Genomic DNA, 20321 nt, shown 5'->3' with positions numbered 1-20321 from the left:
GGTGTAGAGTTTCTGTTTTGCAAGATGAAAAGGGTCTGGAGAGGATGGTGGTGATGGTTGCACGACAACGTGAGTGTATTTAACACCACTGAACTATACACTTAAAACTGGTTAAGATGGTAAATTTTATGTAATGTGTACTTTACCACAATAAAAAGAATAAAAAATCTAAAACTGAAAAACACAGAATTATAAATAATTGCTTTCTTTCCACTTATGCATAGTTTCCAAATGATCTATAATAAATATCATCAGGAAAAAAATAAACCTTTTTTTTTTTTAAAAGAAAACGTGTCGGGCCCCTTTCACCTAAACATCTGTGCTGGCCACTGACCTCCAAGCCCCCATCCCCTGCTCACAGGCCTGCTGGGCCACTGGTTCCCATCAGCCTTCTCTACCTGACACCAACATTTGGTTTCCATTCCCAACTCTTCACATAATTCTTGGAGATCAGCGCCTGCCGGTTTCGGGTCCAGCGGAAAGAAAGTGGCCCTTGGGAGGGTCAGCTTGCATCCCGTGGGGGTGGATTTGGCTCGGCCAGTGGTGAGCTGCTTTGCCCAGACGCCCCCAGCCCCCAGAGCCCATCCATCCTGCAGGCTACCCACCCACTGTCAGCAGGGCAGGCGAACTTCCTGGTGCACTGTAACCCAAACCGCTCCCCGCTCCCCCCGGGCACGGCCAGGCTCTGTTATTAATCTTGGGGCAGATCCTGTGTCCAAAGCTGAGACAGCTGTCCCCACGTGCAGCTGCCCCAGGCCAGCAGGCAGACGATTTCCAGCACTGCCGCCTCCCTGCCAACGGTCAAGCAGAAAGCTGGGCTGTCCTGCCAAATCTCTTGCTCATGCAACTGCCTGGCCCCTCACACAGCATCAGGGTCCACCAGGCTCACTGTTCACTCCCGGGTCACTCCAGGTGAGAAGGCAACCCAGGCCCATGAGCTCCGGACCGACCTGGACTTCCCAGCCTGCAGGGCACACACAGCGGGGTCCCGGTGGGTCCTGCCATGGTCGAACCAATAAGGGATTGTTTCAGCCCACATTCTGCACTCAGTCCTGGGTCACCTGCTGTGGCAGACAAAGCCATCGTGGGGTCAGCTGGGCTCCTGACCCCAAGGGGCTTGCAGCCCAGCTGCAGAAGACTCACATGAAACAAGAATGAAGCAAGCCAGGACAGGACCCAGGGGGAAGCTGCTCATGGCGGCCACTTGGCCAGATGCTACACAATCCAGATGGCGGCACGACCAACTCCAGGGGCCACTGTTCTCGCCGGACTCCAAGTGCAACACACAGCCCTCGTTCAAACGGCTCTTTTGCTGCTCCCACAGGAACTGGCTGCGATTAGTCCCATCTCACAGATGTGTAAACTGATGCACGTTACCAGTAACTTGCCCACAGCTGGAGGGGGAGCCAAATTCCGACAGAAATTTGCCTGACTCCAAAGTTCCGTGCTTTCGGGCCCACCCACCAGCCCAACTTGGCTGCGCCTTTATAAACTGACCCGCCCACCTGCTCCCAGCTGGCAGGTGCCCACCCAGCATGAACCTGCTTGGCTTTGTCACCTCTTTCTGGCTCTGTATTGATGGCGGGGATAGAGTGATAACCCAGACAGACAACCCCAGAACCCCCAAACCTTCCCTGCTAAGGCATCCCAAGATCCCAGGCATGCACGATTTTGGCCTCTGCATTCTCTGGGACACAGCTGTGACTCAGTCCTGGCCGTCTCTATGATTCCCCCACGGGCACACTGACAGGCACAGGAGGACCAGAGTCAGTGCACACGGCCAGCCCCAGCCCGTATGGGGCAACTGGATAGCTAACCCGTGGACTAAAACACAGCTCGCATCAGTCTCTAAAAGCGTGTCAGGCCACTCTGAAACACTGCTCTCTCACCCTTACGAACGCTTTGGGCCACCTGCGGTTTTCAGGGGATGCCATCTGCCTAGGACACCTGTGTGGAAGGATGTAGCTTGTGTTCTTAGCTCTGCTAATCAAGATGGCCCTTGGTTTTCATTTTAACTGGACAAGCCTGGCAGGGTGAGGGAGGAAACTCACATGCTCCCCATCCCGACCCCCAGCATTTGGACCCCCTCAGACAGATGCTGGCCTCTGTTGGGGAGAAAGAGAAAGACCAGAGAGAAGCTGACAGCTCACGGTCTACGTCCAGCGCTGTTTGCAGGAAGAGCAGGTGGCTGCTGCTGGGAGGAGTGGGGACAGATGGGTGATGATGGAAGAAACAATGTAGCCTTAATTCAGAATGACTGGCCCAGAATGACAAGGAGTCTAGAATCCACAGTCCATTATTAGGTTCCTTCTGTAATAAATGGCAGGAGGCAGGGGAGGGAAAGGTGAATGAATCCTGGGTCCTCTGATTCCAAAAAATATCCTTTCTATAAACCAAGAATTGAGGCAAAGATATCTTCGTCTTTTAACCATGTCCTACATACCTCTGCCTCTCTTCAGAGCGAACAAGGAGAAGGAAAGAGGGAGCAGAGAGGACGACTCCGGGTGAGACCAAACCATCATCTGTTCTCCAGACGCCCTTTCTCTCTCTTAAAACGCCTCTGCCGGGTCACCATTGTAGGAAAAACGAAGCTCCATCCTTCTAGCTCAACCAAGATTTTGACTTACACAATGATCAACACACACACACGCACACACACACACACATTGGGAGCCAATAGGATCCTCTACCTCAAAAATCTTAGAGAACAACCTAAAAACCATTAAAATAATTTTTATTTTTATTTTTTATTATTATTTATTTTTTCCTCCCACAGCCCCAGTGCATGGTTGTACATCCTAGTTGTAAGTTCTTCTGGTTCTTCTGTGAGAGCTGCCACACAGCATGGCAGCTGACAGGCGGGTTGTGTGATCCTGCCACCGCAAGTCAAACCCAGGCCGCCGAAGCAGCGAGAGCGTGGAACTTTGACCACCAGGCCATCAGGGCCTGGGTCTCTAAAACAATTTTTTTAACTGCACGTAGCTGAATATAAGACCAACATGTCTATTTGCCAGACAGAAACACTTAGAAACATCAAGGAACAAAAAGAACTCGTTCACAATAGCAATAAAGACTACAAAATGACCACAAATAAATCCAACAAGATCTGGATAAATGGAGCAGCACACCTCGTGCCTGAAAAACACACGAGATTATAAACAGTGATTCTATAATCCACTAAGTCAACACAGCCTAGATCAAAATCTCAGCGGCAGGCTTTATAGAACTGGAAGAGATGATTCTAAAATTCACCCAAAAGAAAAAATGTAGCACAGCTAGGAACATTTGGATAAAGATGAACAGCGAAGGAGGAACTGCTCCATCAGCTAACAAAACATACAAGAATGATTAAAAGTGTGGTTTTGGCCCCAGGTCAGATTAAGGGTTGAGAAAAAGGACCAATTTACTATAGGATACAAGTGGCTCTTCAAATTATTGGAAAAGGATGGATTATTCAATAGAAGTCAGAGAGGGAAAGGTGTTTGGGGGAAAAAAAACCCTAAAGTTATATCCCTACCTCACAGCCGATGTAAAAAATTTGGGTGGGAAGGCCATGATGCTCTTATCATGACTCTTCACACAAGGCTGAGTCTTAACAGGCTTCTGATGCTCAAAGCCACTGTCGGTCTTAATACTGTTGGAAACCTAGGATCAATCCGACCCTCCAGGGCCCCGAAAGTCTGGTGTGTCTTTCCCTTTTCGTTTCTGTTTGTGTGGTAGGTTAAATAATGGCTCCCCAGTGATGGCCTCACCCCATCCCTGGAATTGTGTTATCTCACACGGTAAAAGGGACTTTGCAGGTGTGATTAAATTAAGGACCTTGAGGGGAGGAGGTGACCCTGGATTGTCCGGCTGGACCCAACCTAACCACACCGGTCCTTATAAGATGGGGGTGGGGCCAGGAGGATGAGAGTCAGAGAGAGGAAAGGTTGGAAAGAGAGGTTAGAGGATGGTCTCTGGAGATGGAGGAAGGAGCTATAAGTCCAGGGATGCTGGCAGCCTCTAGAAGCCAGAAAAAAACAAGCAAATGACTTCTCCCCTGGAGCCTCCAGAAGGACCAGTCCTTCGAACAGCTTTCAGCCCAGTGAGATTTATTCTGGACTTCCGACCTCAAGAACTGTAAGATAATAAATCTGTGATTTTTAAGCCATGAAGTTTATGATCATTTGTTTCAGCGTCAAGAGGAAACTAACACAGCTGGCAAAGCGGTTAGTCCTTTCCTGAGTCCCCTCTGTGACCAGGCACTCTGCAAGAACCTAGAGGTGTGGCACCAAACAAGATGGATGGGATCCCTGGCCTCACAGAACTTACAGTCTCAGGGTAGACAACTATTGACCAATTATCAATCAGTTATAGGATTGACTTATAGTTATCATGAGCCTCTACGTCCAAGAGCAAGCTCAGGGGCATTTAACCAAGGGGACTGACCTCGCCTTGGGGGATAGCTAAAGGTTCCCTGAAGACCTGATGTTTAAGCTGATCTTTGAGCTTTGAGCAGGAGTTAGCTAAGCCAAGAGAAAGCAAAGACTGATCGAGGCAGTGCAAAGGCCCTGAGGCAGGAAGCAGTTTGAGATTAAAAGGCAGCTGGTGGGGAGCAGAGCACCCAGAGAGACAAGGAACAGGTTGTGGGGGGGGGTCTGGATGAGCTCCCTCCAGGCCCCTGATGTAGGGGTCTCTCCCGCCTGCTCAGCTGCCTCTGCAGGAAGGCAGATATTCAGAGCTCTTGTGCGAAGAGTTTCAGTGTCTGAGCTAAGTGTCAGCATCAACCACAGGACAAAAGACAGGAAGAGCCTGGCAGACCCTGTAGAAGCCCAGGATCCCATCACCCAGAAACAGCGGGTGTCCAGCAGGCTGAGCCCTCTCAGATCACAGAGGGACAGGAAGAGAGAAGTGCTGATTCCCCAGAGAAGCCCTTCCAGGGGAGCAGGAATGACAAAAATGTCAGATGCCACAGGCAACTGGCCGGGGCGCAGACGGCCGGAGCCAAACCAGAAGGAAACCGCCACCTTCTCGGCAAAGGCTGCCCACGTGAGACCGGGGCGTCCGGCAGGCCCTGGCGCCTCCGGGGGCCGGCAGGGACCGCAGGCAGCCCGCAGCGGGGCCTGATTCCACAGGCTGCTCCCTGGAAGAGGGAAGCCTGAGGCTCCCACAATAGCTCCCAGCAGGACAGACCCTCAGCCGGGCCCCCCGAGTGCCAGGACCTGGGGGGCTTCTCAGCCACTGCCACCCAGGCCCTGTCCTTTCAGGAGGAAGGGCGTGGGGGACTTTCAAAGAAAGACATAAAATATTTGGGCTGCAAATCACAGCCAGTCCCAGATGCAAACCACTTACACACACACAGAGCAAACGACCATCCTCATGCACGTGTGGGTGCCTCCCGCCCCCTCTCCCGGGGCACCATCCAGGGAGCAGGAACACGCTCAGGAATAATTAGTCTGCATATTTCACAAACACATTTCCTCACTTGATCTCGGCCCAATCCTATTAGTTTCATGTTACTTGTGAGTCTACGAAGGGAAGCGCTGGCTGGACTGTGGCTCCCTGAAGGGTCACGACAGGCCGGCTGCAGGAGACACCTGCCGGAGAAGCCCTTCCCTCACTCCGGGGCCACACGGGGTTCCCTGGGACACGAAGCTCGTCTGAACTCCTTGGCCACCGACCTTGCCGTGGGCATCTCAGGCCCCCAGATTCTCCAACCTCCTCCCCACTTGCATTCTGGGGGCGGCCCTCTGTGCTCACCCTTCCCCCTCCAGTGGCTGAGGTTCAGCTGGGAGCGCAGACAGGTCCCCACTCCTCACCTGCGGCCTTCCAAACCTGAGTAGGGTCCTCAGGGATTCAGAAAAACTGAAAGGACCCTTGATTCTGTATTTCTTGGCTCCTCCACAGCACCACGGTGGGCGACGGCGGGGTGAGGTTAGAAACGACCCCAGCCGGCGAGAGAGCTTAGGACCAGCTCCCGGAGGGTGAGGGCAAACTGCTGAGACTTTTAACCTTGACCCGTAGGCCAGCGTTTCCCAAAGTTTGGAGTCTGGAACACCATCCTAAGGAAACGCTCCCCAGAAAAGGATTCCAGGCCTCAGATGTCTGTGCCAACTCCCCATTTCCCAAGCTTGGCAAGGCCGGTCAGCACGCTACCCTGTCTGTGAAAGCCTTTATCCTTTTCCACGGCCGCACAGAGTGTTCACCTGATATGGTCCTAAGCATTTTATTAATATTAGCTCATGCAGCCCCAGAACGACCTGATGAAGTGAAAACTAAGATCACCCCCACTTTACAGATGAGGAGCCTGAGGCACAGAGAGGTCAGTTGACTCAGTCGGGGCCACCCAGAGCTGGGATCCAGCCCCAGGCAACCTGGCTCCAGAGTCTGCTCTTTAGGCCCTCCCTCTTTATTCAGGAAACTTGAGCTTGGTTCGTAAGCACTTCCCAAGCTTCTCCTCGCAGCTTCTGTTAACACCTGACGCAACAAGTTCCGGAAATATCAGGTCAGGGGCAGCACGGCCACTCCCACCTTCTTGCAGATCCCTCTGGAGGCGGCTGTGGGTGGGGCAGACAGAGAGGCGCACGAGGTGGGCGCCCTGCTTCCCTCCTCGAGTGTGACAGCATCAACCTGGCCCGGGCCCAGCTCCTCGCAAGGTGGTCTCGTACAGGCCACCAAAGAAACACCGAGACCCCGGTTTCTGGGAGGCAGGAAAGGCTGAGGACCCCGGACTCCTGGGAGAGGAGAACAGTGTGCCATGTGTCTACATCCCCAGGATCGGCTGCGGGATTCCAGAAAATCCTCTCACAGTTCGTTATTGTTCCTCTGGTCCCTGGCGCAGGCGGAGTTGGTCAGGGTCCAGCTCATACACGGTCGAAGCGGCAATGAAGTGTCGGCCCAGCTCAAGCCAAGGGAAGCCTGGAGCGGGGTTCTCGCTGCCTTAGGAATTGTGTCTCTGGGAAAGGATTTTAAAATAACAGACAAGCTGGGATGGGGGAGAGGAGACTCAGAAAGCCCTGGAGCCTTTGAGAAAGGCCCCACCAGATATTTATATCGAGGTCATTCCGCCTGATTTTTAGGAAAGGTCCCCATTTTCCACGCTCTCCTGCTTCAGAGGAAGAGGCAGGATCCCCAGAAGCGGTGGTTCCTCTGAAAGTGGCTTCCAGAGCCGGCCCAGTGGGGATAAAGCACAGGCAAGGACCTCACTCCAGGCCCCCTCAGAACAGCAGACCTGCACAGAGGCAGAGGCCCCTGCCTCAGTTTCCTAGAGGAGAGAGGTCAAGGCATTCGTTCATTCATTTACTCAACAAACAGCCCTTGAATACCTCATGTGTGCAAGTCCGGGGCTAGATGCTTAAATTCAGCTACAAAAACCCCACGGAGGAAAAAGATGAGTATTTCACAGAAATGCGAGGGCGTGAGCTCTGCGTTTTGCTGCCTTTTCAACGCTGAGAAAACACGGCAGAGTCTTTGCAATGCTCCCAGGCTCAAAGCAGCCGGCTCCCGGCATCCCCCAGAGCAGTGGGGACAGCCAGGCGGCCCAGTCCACAACCTGTCCTCGCCTGTGCACGGCCCACCAGGTGGCCAGGTGCTGCCAGCTATACAGCCTCAGAGGTCTCTCCTCCCCCGGCACCATCCCCACGGCCTCTGCCCAACTCCAGGTCCCCTGAGCCTCTCTGCCAGCCGGCCCCCCTTCTCCGCTCTCCTGCCTCTGCTGGTCTCCTCTGCACCAGCAAAGCCCCACGGGACCCACTGTGACCGTGCCTCCACATAAAGCCCAAGCTCCTTAGGGTGGCAGAAAAGGGGCTTTGCGCCCAGCCCTCAAAGGCCCTGCCTGCCCCCCACCTGCCTGCAGCCACGTCCAGCCATTCTGATGTCAGCCGCACCAACGGACGTCAGGCCCCACCCCGCGTCCAAGCCCTTGGTCGGCCTGAACGCCCTCCCAGTCACTTCCGAGAACACGCCTGCTCATCTCGCAGGACCCACGGCAGACACTGACTCCTCCAGGACGTCCTCGGCATGTAGCCTTGGTCCACCAGGCCAGCATTTCCCGAAGTACGGAAGCTGGAACCCCATTCTCAGAGCAGGATTCTGCGGCCTCACGTGTTTGTGAGACCCCCTCTCCTCATCACCTTTGCAAGGCATGTTAACACATTTGGTTACAAGCCCAAACAGAGTGTTTACTGCTTGTTTTTCTAAGCACTTTATTAATATTAGTTCATTTAAGCCCTAGAACCACCTTGTGAAGGAAATACTATGATCATTGCCTTTTTTTTTTTTTTTTGAGTAAGACTGGCCCTGAGCTAACACGTGTGCCCATCTTCCTCTACTTTATATGTGGGAAGCCTGCCACAGCACGGCTTGATAAGCAGTGGGTAGGTCCACACCCAGGATCTGAACCAATGAATCCCAGGCAGCCAAAGCGGAACGTGTGAACTTAACCAGTGGGCCACCAGGCTAGCTCCGTGATCACCGCCGTTTTACAGAGGCGAAAACTAAACACAAAGACGCCCCAGCTCCCACACAGCCACACTCCCCTGGACGAGTAAGTGCGCACACGCCCTGGCCTGCCCACCCCACGCCACACACATTCACGTCATGGGAAGTCCCACACTTGCTCGTGGGTCTTCCCCAACCGTCTCTGAGCTCCTCAAGGGCAGAGGCTGGCTCTGCATCTTCAGTGGTCTCGCTCCCCCCAGCCCCAATCGCACAGCAGGCGCTCAATTATAGCTTCTTGAAGGTAAGGCACCAGAGAACCCACAATCCAGTCACAGGGACAAGGCCTCCCCTGGACGTGGTCATTCACTCCCCGAGTTTGCAGAGAGCCATCCACGAGCAGGCCTCCGGGGAGAGTGCCCCACCCTCACGGTTGAGTTCCCAGCTCCTGCCTGCCTACTGTGGGCTGGGTGAAGGTCAGGTGGTTAAATGACTGGCCCGGACAAGGACACATTCCCAAGGGGCGGGGAGGGCGGTGGGCAGCGTGGGCGCACACGCTCCTGTCACAGGTGGGCCGCTCAGGGCCAGGCTGGGGAGTAAACGGGAGAAATTAATCCATCAACAGGGAGGGGGAGTGGCAAGTGAGTTCTCAGGACGAAACCACAAGCAATCACAGAGACAGGAGGCGAAGGGACCCCTGCATTTGCCCAGGGCGAGGGGTCTCCCACGGCAGGTCTGAACCCAGAGGGGCTGTGGAATCAATTTTCTTAGTCTGGCAAGCACTTTTTTATGAACTGGATAGAATACCATAAAAAGAGAGTACCACATATGGTAACAGTAAGTATTATTTTGTGAAACTTGTTTCAGATGTGAGTGCACATGTGCGTGCACTCAGTCACCGTATAAAAGGTATTTCTTACTACGGGCCATGGCGAAAGAATCTCAAAAAAAGCTTTTCTCCGTGCTGTGCTCTGTAAACCCGGCTGCCCAGGAAAACGACCGGGGAGGCCATTAAAACACCTATCTCCAGGCCTGGAGCGGGGAAGTCAAGGCAGGCACCTCCCCTTCCCAAGGGCGACCATCCTACAGCGGACAGGCAACCTTCAAGGACACTGCAGCCTCTGCCATGGATGCACTAGGATTGGGGTGGTGAGAGGCTCTCCCCTGCTGAGTCACCTGTGGACCACACCAGGCACTGCCAGCCCAGGGCAGGGACAGCAGCCACCATGCCCCACCCCTCCCTGAGCCCACACCAGGCCCGAGCCAGAGGCAGAAGGTGACAGTGGCTACTGGGCAGGGATGGAGAGGGGGTGCCAGAGGGTAGGGAGCGAGCAGCAGAGACTCCACCCCAGGGAGGCGGTAGGAGGTGAGAGGTGGGACATGGCATGAGCTAAGAGGCTCAAGTCCCCAGGGTATGCTCCATTGTCCCCTCAGACTTCACGTACAAAACACATATTTTTACTTTATTTATGTTTTTGGTGTGGAAGATTGGCCCTGAGCTAACATCTGCACCAATCTTCCTCTATTTTGTATGTCGGACGCTGCCACAGCGTGGCTTGATGAGTGGTGTGTAGGTCCATGCCCGGGCTCTGAACCCGTGAACCCCAGGCTGCCAAGCGGAATGTGTGAACTTAAGCCACCAGGCCAGCCCCTAAAGCACAAACTTAAAGATGAGAGTATTGAGAATTTTGAGACGGTGCATGCAAAGAATTAAACCCCAACCATGGGACCCTTCTGAGCATCGGGCCCTGGTATCTGCACTGGTCACATGGCCCTGACGCTGGCCCTGCCTGGGGACACATGAGGGGGAGGGTAGGGGAAGGAAGAGTCCAGATCCAGCAGCATTGTCATATCAGGATCAGACCCTTTCCAAAACTGACCGCCAGAGTTTCTAAATGGAAAACAAAAAGCAGTCGCAAGTTCTGAATTCCATTCCATCACTTCTTAGAATAGTGTGAAAATGGGTAAAAACCCCGAGCATCCGGCCAGAATACAGCTGTGTTCCTAAAAGAGCTGAAACAAGTCCCCACAAGCAGCCCTGGAGCCTGCCCCCGCTGCCGCTCCTCGTCATTTCTGAAAGGCGTCCGTGCGCAGGGCGACTGTGTGACCGGTGCTGCTGGCGCTGCAGAGGAAACTGGGAAGGACCCACATCCTCTGGAGATTCACAGCCTCGGTGGGTCCCTGATGGAGGCGCTCCAGTTCACTCAACACGACCGGCGGAGTCCAGCTCTATTCTGAGCCCCGGGCTGGGTCCCCGACAGGCAGGGGACATCCCGCTTGGTGCTCACAGCCCAATGGGAGATGAAGTGCTAGAAGGGTACTAGACGGGAACGCGACGCTGGGACACTGACCGTTTAACTCAGTCACTGTAATGCAACCTTTTTGACTGGGGTCGTTTGGGGAAGAGCCATCTAAGTTTTGAGGATCTGGGGTACACGTGTCCTGGTTCCACCCCCGAGACTCACTCCACATCCCCCCAGAGGTGACATTTACACAGAACTGACTTGAAAGCTGGGCAAAAGGAGCCCCAGCTTGGCGTTGTGCTTTTGAGGAGCGCACTCTGGCCCCCTCTGGCCATACCCACAGGATGAGGAGACTGTGGGGCCCAGGAGACATGACCACAGCCCCCACTGGAGGCCAAGCAGGTACCTACCCAGGGGCCTGGAATTTCCTCCCCAAACAGCTGGGGACAAGGTACGGCCAAGTGGCCATTGCCAGGATGAGGAGAAGGACCAGGACTTGGGCTAGAGTGTCCACGAATGTGTTCATGACACCCCACTAGGGACGAGGCGTCAGGTGGGATGAGAAGGGAAGTGGAGTGTGGCTCTCCCTGCACCGCCGACTTCCAGCACAAAATGCAAGGCAGTCAAGAGCTCTAAACGTGAGCCTGGCGCCAGGTCATGAGGATGATGTGTCTTCAAGGTCGATGACAGAAAATATTTTATTTAACAGTTTGCAAGGTTGATTTATAACTGTTAAATATTTACACACATGGTGGGTGGGTCTCCATCCGTCCCCTTGCCCCGGGCCCCGCAAATGTTAGGGTGGCCCAGGCTCACAGGTGGTGTGGGCCAGGGAAGTCCACTGTCACCCTGGCAAGGCCACTTGACCCAGCATCATTCAAACGGGGCTCTAAAATGTACCCCATGAAAAAACTGCTGAATGCAAATGGGATAACGCCTGTGGCGGGAAATTTGACATATCTGGCAGAATGACGCACGTGTTAACGCTTTAACTCAGAAAACTCACATTCAAAAATGTATCCTAAAGATTCATTCACAAAAAGATAAGACGAATAAGGCACGACAACATAGAGTGTGGCATCATATGTGACACAAAAGGTTAGAACAACATCTGCTGTCCATCAGCAGAGCCCTAGCTGCTTCAACAAACAAATTGCAAGGAAAAGAGAGAGAAGAAACCTACAGACAGTGGTGTTCTCGAGAATTCCAACTCCCAGCTCTCCAGAAAAAAATCACATCCTCTTCTATCAGCCTGCTCGGGCTGCCCTCACAAAATGCCACAGACTGGGTGGCTGACACAACAGACATTTATTTCTCAGACATAGAGGCTGGAAGCCCAAGATCAGGGTGCTGGCAGATTCGGTTCCTGGCGGGAACTCTCATCCTGGCTTGCAGATGGCCACGTTCCCTCTGTGTCTTCCCAGGCCAGAGGGAAAGAGAGCTCTGGTCTCTCTCTCTTCTTAAAAGGACACTAATCTCACCATGGGGGCCCCACCCTCATGACCTCATCTAAACCCAGTGACCTCCCAAAGGCCCCACCCCCAAGCACAACACAGTGGGGGTTAGGGCTCCAACGTACGGATTTTGGGGGACACAAACATTCAGCCCGTAAGACCTCCTGAGATGATATGGTAAACGGGGCCAACCAGGAAGCACCCTTGCCTCCCCTAAAAAAAAGATCCTAAATCTAAGCAAAACATTACAGCCGATCTCCAACAGAGAAGAGATACAGGGGGCAGAGGATCAAATTAATGACTCCACTGAGAAGCAACCAGCTGAACCTGGAACGTGGGCATCCTACAGGACGACGGGCCTTCAACAAGCCGAGGGCACTCTCTGAAAGGAGAGAGGACTCTCCTATGAGGGGAGAGACTACAGAGGCTCAACCATCAACACACGGACTTTATCTAGACCCAGATTTGAACAAACTGACAATGAAGAAAGGCTCTTTGGAAAACTGGAGAAGTCTGAATGTGGATCGGATTTTAGATCCAATTATAAGTAATAAGGATTAATAATAATAATAATAATAAGGACTGATTTTAAGTTTGTTAGACGTGAGGATGGCATGGTGGGGAGGAATCAGGCACGTACTGAATGCTACAAGTGAAATGAACACGAGTCTGGGATTTGCTTTAAAATACCCTACACACACAAAAAGAATATGAGGGGGCTGAAATAAGTGTGATGGAATGGTTGGCAAAGCCAAGTGAGGGTACCTGAGGGTTCATCTTAATCTCTACTTGTGCATAGACTTGCAAACTTCCACTGAAAAATTTTTACTTTTTTTTTTTTTTTTTTTGCTGAGGAAGATTGGCCCTGAGCTAATATCCACGTCCATCTTCCTCCATTTTGTATGTGGGACCCTGCCACAGCATGGCTTGATGAGCGGTGTGTAGGTCCACACCCAGGATCCAAACCCACCAACCCATGGCCCCCGAAGTGGAGTGTGTGAACCACTATGCCACCAGCTGGCCCTCCCCTTAAATACAATATTTTTAAATATCCCCCAGATCAAAATGTTCATCTTCAGAAAGAACAGTGACTTATCACTGGGTGCGGTTTTGTCCCCTAGGGGACACTGGGCAGGCCCTGCAGACGTTCTTGGTTGTCACAGTTGGGGATAGGGGGTGCTGCTGGCATTTACTGTGTAGAGGCCAGGGATGCTGCTAAATATCCTACGATGCACAGGACGGCCCCATAGCAAAGGATCATCCAGCCCCACACGTCAAGAGTGCCAAGGTTGAGAAATCTTGAGATAGATGTAAGCAGAATATTCCAGGTGCTCAAAGGAGGGCATCTAACGCAGCAGGGAAAGCATTCCAAACAAAAGATGCAGCACACGCCAAGAAACAGAGGCGCGACAGAAATAACGAATATAACGTAGCTGGTATAGAGAGACGGAAGATGGGGTTTCAAAAGCCAGCCTTCATACGTAATGCCGGAGGGGCTGGATTTTATCACAAAGGCCAGGACTGCAAATACATCACACTTGCCTCCACTTTCCTGTCCTCCACTCACGGTGATCAGTAGATTGTCCCGGCACTCCTTCTCAGAGCCTAGACCCCACCTCAGAATCCTTCTTAACACACCGGCCTGGGCAGCTCCTGCCAGTCGGTGAAAGTTGACCTAAACGTTGACCTCTCTGCCAAGAGGACATAGGAGATGGTAGGACACCACAGGGTTTTAAGCTGGCGAGAGAGGGTCTCCATTGCAGCTGAGAAGGGTCCATCGGGCAGCAGTACAGAGCAGAAAGACAGACTGCTATGGAAATAAACGGGGCCCCACCAGACAGCAGCTAGGCTGGTCACAGACTGTGCCACAAGGCCTCCCATCACAGGGCTGGCACTTACAGCACCCTGTGGCCAGGCACCTCCACATCCTGCGCAGAGAGGCAGGAAGCCCCAGTGCCAGACCCCATCTCCACTGCCAGGGAGCAGCGGCTTTGCAGAAACAGCCCTCCTGACCCTCCACAGAAAGCTGGAGGGTCCCCTTGCAGTGGGGGGGGGGGGCCTTTCTAGGTAGCTGGGAGAAAGGTCCAGGGGACCGGAAGCTGAGGATGCTAGTGAGATCCGGGCTGGACTGGAAGGCCGTGAAGACCGGACAGGCTTGCGGGCTGAGAGAAGACGGAGTGGGTAGAGGCCTGGGGTCAGTGAGGGACAGCGTGAGTGATGGGGGCGCAGGGCCTGAGTCCTGAGTTGAAGATATTGAGATCCTGTATGAGATTCCTGCGGGGGAGTGAGAGCGGGGGACGGCCAAGGAGAGTGGCTGACGTGGACGGAGAGGCCGAGAAGAGTGACACCGGCCATGGGGGAGCCACATAACTGGACGTCCAGGTGCCAGGATAATGGCAAAATGGGGGCCGGGTAGAGAGTGAGCAGGTGGCCTCGAGGGGGGAAGTGAGGATGACCCATTGCTGCAGGTAAAGCACAAGGATGGAACAGGCCCTCCCCTGGTGAGGGGTCCAGAGAAACTGTCACTCATTCATTAGTGCCAGCATCATTAAAGGTGCAGCCTGGAGCAGAGCACCCAGGGTACCTGGATGACCCACAGGAGCCTGAGGGACGGCCTGCAGCACAGGGGTCCATGTCAGCTGGACAAGGACCAGCATCCGGGGTTAAGCAGCTCAGACTGTCTCCTGACCACAGTGGGCACGGCCGAAGGATGCAGGCTGGGAGGAACGAGGGCAGATCTGCGTTTTGTAGACCCAGCATCCGTGCCTCCCCTTCTGCTCTCAGCGCCTGGAACACGTGCCTCTTCCAGGGCAGACCCTGAGCCAGTGTGCCCACTCCGAGGCCAAGCGGTGTGGACTGAACTCGCATGTGCAGGTTGAGGGGTCCGGAAGCCTGTGCATGAAGCCCCTCACTGTGTGGGAATAATCCAGGGTACAGGGTGGGCCAGGGCCCGGGCCGGCCCTCCCCGGCCACCACTTTCCAGACCAGAATTCTAAGGCTTCCTCACTTGGCCTTGGCTTTCCAGGTCATTGTGAAAGGGGACTTGTCACACTTGAAGGATAGAACCTACTTATTGAACTGTTGGCTAGCTTGATTCGTAACCTGCAGACACGTGGTTGGAGTGAGCGGTTTATGGAATGAGCACCGTTCTTCAGGGGGAAGGAATCAAAACCAATTTTGTCCGTGTCTCCTGCCCACACTGGGTGTATTCATTTCCTCCTCTGCTGAAATCCAGGTAGGTCCCACAGTTCTTCTGGTTTCTCTCTCTCTCTCTTTTTTATTTTTTTGTGAGGAAGATTGGCCCTGAGCTAACATCTGTGCCAATCCTCCTCTAGAATTGCGTGGCTTGACGAGAAGCGGTAGGTCCACGCCCAGGGTTCTGAACCTGTGAACCTGAAGCACGTGAACTTAACCACTACACCACCAGGCCGGCCCCTCGGGGTTTCTCTTAGTCAGAAGAATACTCCCGTCCAAGAATTAATATTATAAATTTCTCTTTTATCCAAATTAAAACTTCTTCCTCCTCGAGCTGGGGGCTGTGCAACATGGGATGGGGGCAGGCCCACCCCTTGCGCCATGTCACTCACTGCCGTTTTGGCTTCTTCAGGGTGGGACATAGAGGTATAAAGGAGGAGACAACAGACAAGACCCCTAATAAACATCTGTGGAAGGGAGGGGGGAGGGGAGGGGGGCAGGGAGGGAAAGAGACAGGAAGGAGGGAGGACGGGAGGGAAATGAGTGAGATTTGCATACTTTGAAGAGTTTCCCAAACGCATTATCCCATTATCCTTACTAGGGTGGAACGGAAGAACTGGGGCGGGGAGCTGGGCGCTCCATCCTCGCGCAGCCCTCCAGGCAATCACCAGTGCATTTCCCTTCAACTTTTATTTGGCATATGAACTCTGTGGCTGACAAAAACCATTAGCGGTCCACACGTGGGGCTGCAAGATTCTACTGGAAACAGGCCTCTAAGGAATATGGGTCCTCTTCTTCTTTGCAAAAATAGCTTAAACAGAGGGGTCCACCCTGGGCTTCTGACACAGGTGACCAGGGTAAGGCAAGAGGCCCCCAGCACGTCACACCCAGACACGCGGCCCAGGAGGGTGTGCGCAGGCAGGCACACATGCAAACATACACACACACACACACAGAAAGGAGAACACAGAGCACATCCAAAATTCAGACGCCAACGGGCACAACCACCACGGAATAAACAAAGGTTATTTATCAAGAAACAGCTCTGTTGCTTTGCCCATCAACAGAGACCAAGCCACTGCAAACACATGTATGCAGCTAAAGCTGTGAAGAGCGCTGTGCCATGGGCTGTCCCCAAGCCCTCTGCTCCCAGGGCTCTTGAATTTCAAGGACATGGGCCACCTGTGACTGATGGCTCATGAGACACACGAACATGTGACACCCGGGCCAGCTCAAGCCTGCATTGCCCACGCTGGGCTTTCCGTGGAAGGGCTCAGTTACCCTCTGGAGCATCCGTCTCAAGCATCTGGAACCTTCTCCGAGCCCCCTTAACACCTTCTCGTATCCTATTCGGGAATCCATTTCCCACAGATTCAGCCGGATCCTTCCTGAACCTGATTACACCTTCTCCCTGCTCCCATCCTGGTGGGAAGAGTTCTGGAAGACAACCACATTTGTTTGGGCCACTTTCTATTTATGATAAACCCATCCCTTCAAGGTTTCTGTGGACGTCCCTGAGTTCCAGCCCACCGGACGCCAGCAGCCTGGTCCCCAGTCACTCCCTCCCTTCACAGACTTCACGGCTGGCTCCCCGCGGCATGCACATTCCAGGCTGCGGGAGCCTTTTTTCCCTTCCTACACTTTCTAATTACAAAAGTAATACAGGAACATATGCTCCTTGCCAAACATGCAAACCAGACACAAGCAGAGACAGGAAAAACACAGGAGCCCTCTTTACTCTCTCCCCTGGTCCAGCTCCAGGTCTCTCTATAGGTAACTGTCGGAAAGGGCGTCCTACAAACGTTTTCCTGGGCATTCATATATCTAAGTATACATAAGAATTTTTTCCATAAATGAGATGATGTTAGCCATATCATTCTGTAACTTGAGAACCCTATTTTATAGACTACTCTCACATGGAAGCGAGCAGAGGCCACACTACTGTGGGTGTTGGGAGAATTAACACCAACAGAAGTCTTGGGTGAGTATTTCCAAACAAAATGAGGGAAATAAAGTTGCATGCAAAGCTTCCAGAAGCACTTTTATGCTTTTCTGAGTCTCGCCTTATCCGGCCATGAAGTGTTCGTTCTTCCCAGCACGACGCATGCCCGTCTCCCGGCCACAAGACATCGCCCGTGTTCATCGGCGTAGCCCTCTCGCGTTTGGTAAACACCCAGGAGGAGAAAAAACCGGGACCTGTCTCTGGCCTTCCTCCGTAAAGATGGCAGTGGGTGCCCTGGAAAGCACAGGATTTGGAGAAACAAGACAGGAGGTGGGTCCTGAGCTGCCACCGACTTGGGGACCTCTCCTCGGTTAGCGGAAAGATAATACTCAACAGCAAACCCCGGAGTGGTTCCAGGATCCAAAGAGACGGAGGGTACGAACGCAGGTGTGTGTTCTAGAAGGCTATCGCGGCAAACGAGGCGCTCGGCAGCTCTCATTCGCATGCTTTCGCGTTTTCTGGGGGAAGGCAACGGCGGGGCGAGGACACGCTCCCCTAACCGTCCCGGGGTGGCCAGGGCGCCACCTGCCGGCGGCGGCGGAGGCCGTCGTGGGTCCCGCGGTGACCCCGCTGCTCCTCCGACCCCACCGCAGATGCATCGATCGCGGCGGCTTCCATGCCCCCAGGTGGCTAGCGAGCCGCAGCCGACGCCCCTGTGGCCCCAGCCCCAAAGACCGAACGGAATCGCCCCTCCAGTGTCCCCGGGCGGCCGACAGGAGCGGCGGGGCACCCGGCCTTGGCAGCCCCGGGACCTGCTTCCCAACACAAAGCCGGGCCGCGCAGGTGAGCGCGGCGGAGCCACGTGAGCCGGGCAACGTCCCGGGACGCAGCCACCGAGCACCGGCGAGCCGCGGTCGCCCCGCCGCGCGCCCCCTCCGCGCGCCCCCGCCGCAGGTTGGAGCCACCTCCGCTCGGAGCCTGGAGCCGAAGGGGCGAAGGGTGGGAGAGCACGGAAAGGAAGAGAGAGGGCGGGCGCGGCCGGAGCCCACCGCAGTCCCAGCCCCGCACCTTCAGTCCCTCGGCCCGGCGCCCCCAGCCCCGGACCACCCCGATCCCCAGCCCCCGACCCCCAGCCCCGTCGCCCCGAGTCCACAGCCCCCCAGTCCTCGGCCGCCCCGCGTCCCCGGCCCCCAGTCCCACTGCCCCAAGCCCCCCTCCCGCGCGCCCCCGGGCCCCGCCGCCCCTCGCGCTCACCGGCGGCCCGCGTAGCCGCTGCCCGGGGAGCCGGCGGCCGGCTCGGGGTAGCCGTGCTGCGGCAGGGCTGCGGCCGGGAAGGGGTAGAGGAAGCCGGTGGCCAGCGCCGAGCCGCAGAGGCAGCAGCACGCCCAGGGCAGGAGCAGGGCCAGCTTCATCTTGCGCGGCCGCCGCGGGGCCCCGGAGGCCCGGGCGCAGGACGGGCGAGAGCGCAGCGCGGCCGGCCCGAACCCGCGCCCCCGCCGGCGCAGAGCGAGCGAGCGAGCCGGGGCCGAGCCGAGGAGTCGGGGGGCGCCCACGCCGCGCCGGGGCCGCCTTTTCAAATTCGGCGAGGTGGGCTCTGCGCCGTCAAAGGGGGCGTGGGGCTTTCTCATTAACCCTCGGCGGTCCGGGGCCCAGGAGGCGCCGTGGCCGCTGAGCCCTGGTTCCAGCTCCGCAGGGGGTCCCTCGTGCCCGGAGAGGCAGACCTTGCGCCTGGGATCCCGCACGCACACTTTCTAGAACTTTCGCAAGCAAAGGCGATTCAAGCCCACAAACGCTTGTGGAGCCCCCGCCCTGTGCCTGGCAGTTTCGCCGGGGCCAAGTTGTTTAATCTCCGCAACATGGCCCTGCGTGTTAGGAGGTACCACTCCCATTTTTCAGAAGTGGAAACTGAGGCTCAAAAAACTTAAGCCAGAAAAATACCCACTCGTTGTCCAGGGCTCTTTGGACCGACCCATTGCATGGCCAGCCTGCCCCAGAATCCTCTCCCCTTCGCCTCCTGTGATGAGGGAAGCACTGATGTGGGGTGAGAAGTTGTCCCCACCGATTCGTGAGGCATCGGATCTGGAAAAGAGCTGGGGGAAGAACCCACCTCTTAGGATGGAAAAGCTGAGTCCCAGATCACACACGCTGGGCCCACGGCCAGACGGCCAGCCTGGCCCCAGATTGATCTTCTCTGGGCTGCGGGATCCCCACAGGGCTGTGCCCCGCACAGGGGACAGGTGGGACCTGCTTCCAGCCTGGGCTCTACTCCCCAAGTTGGGAGTCTTTTTCTGATTCTCCCAAAAGCATCCTAGGGACTGGCGGAGGCCCTGGGGCCGTCTGTGCCCCTGCTAACAGTGGGGCGCTCCAGGTCTGTAAAATGCCCATAGGCCTGGAGAGAAGCCACCGAATATGGAAGTGGTTAATGGGCTTCAACACATTTTGTGAAAGAGTTGCGGGACTGTTGTTAGAGGAAGGCAGTTGAAATGTGGAAGGCTGTTGAAAATGTGGAGGGAAAGGCCCACTCCTGTGGCATTTGCCATCTTATTTATATATCTCAACATGTCCCCATGTGTACATCTCCCATCTGGACCCTTTTGAGTACGTATCATATCCCAAGATATCACATCCAACCTGCTTCACCCTCTTCCCAAACTACCCTTCCTTACCCATCAAACCCCTCAGATCCTGACCGGTCTTTTGAACAGAACTTGCACACTTCCAAAGTCTCGGGTCACCAGGAACCAGGATGGATAGAGTTCATCTCCAACAGACAGCCCCCTGTCCGCTGTAACTTCGACCTAGGACCACTTCCTTCATCTCGTCCTCCATCCCTTTCTCAAGGCCTAAAAGATTTGGAGAATTTGGGTTATCAGGGGATTTTCAGTGCCTCCCCCAAAAGGAATCTCAACTGTGCTCCTTGGGCAGTCAGCCAAAACCCAATAAAAGATGAGGTCATACCCCCCCCCCCAGGAATCTGTAAGCATTCTGTCTTCCTCCCTCCCTCCTTTACTTGCATAATGAGATCTTAAAGACCAGAGAAATTCCTTGTCGCTGTAAATTGGCTTTTTGCTG

The 20321-nt window shown here is 54.7% G+C and overlaps 1 protein-coding gene across 3 annotated transcripts in view; it reads right to left on the bottom strand.

Annotated features, from left to right (window-relative positions):
- Positions 1-18923, bottom strand: part of COL26A1 (collagen type XXVI alpha 1 chain) — a 159069-nt gene extending 140146 nt beyond the window's left edge. Inside the window, exon 1 of one of the 3 annotated variants that reach the window (XM_044747328.2) lies at positions 18504-18923. In XM_044747328.2, coding sequence (XP_044603263.1) covers positions 18504-18877 — 374 coding nt within the window. In that variant the 5' untranslated portion in view covers positions 18878-18923. The remainder of the gene's footprint in view (positions 1-18503) is intronic. The other 2 variants (XM_044747325.2, XM_044747326.2) reach the window with 2 other exon arrangements.
- Positions 18924-20321: the final 1398 nt, after the last annotated feature.

The sequence above is a fragment of the Equus asinus genome, chromosome 14 (genome assembly GCF_041296235.1).
Source record: "Equus asinus isolate D_3611 breed Donkey chromosome 14, EquAss-T2T_v2, whole genome shotgun sequence".
Taxonomy (NCBI): Eukaryota; Metazoa; Chordata; class Mammalia; order Perissodactyla; family Equidae; genus Equus; species Equus asinus.
The sequence above is the reverse complement of the archived record's forward strand: the minus strand, read 5'-3'. Positions and strand labels throughout refer to the sequence as shown.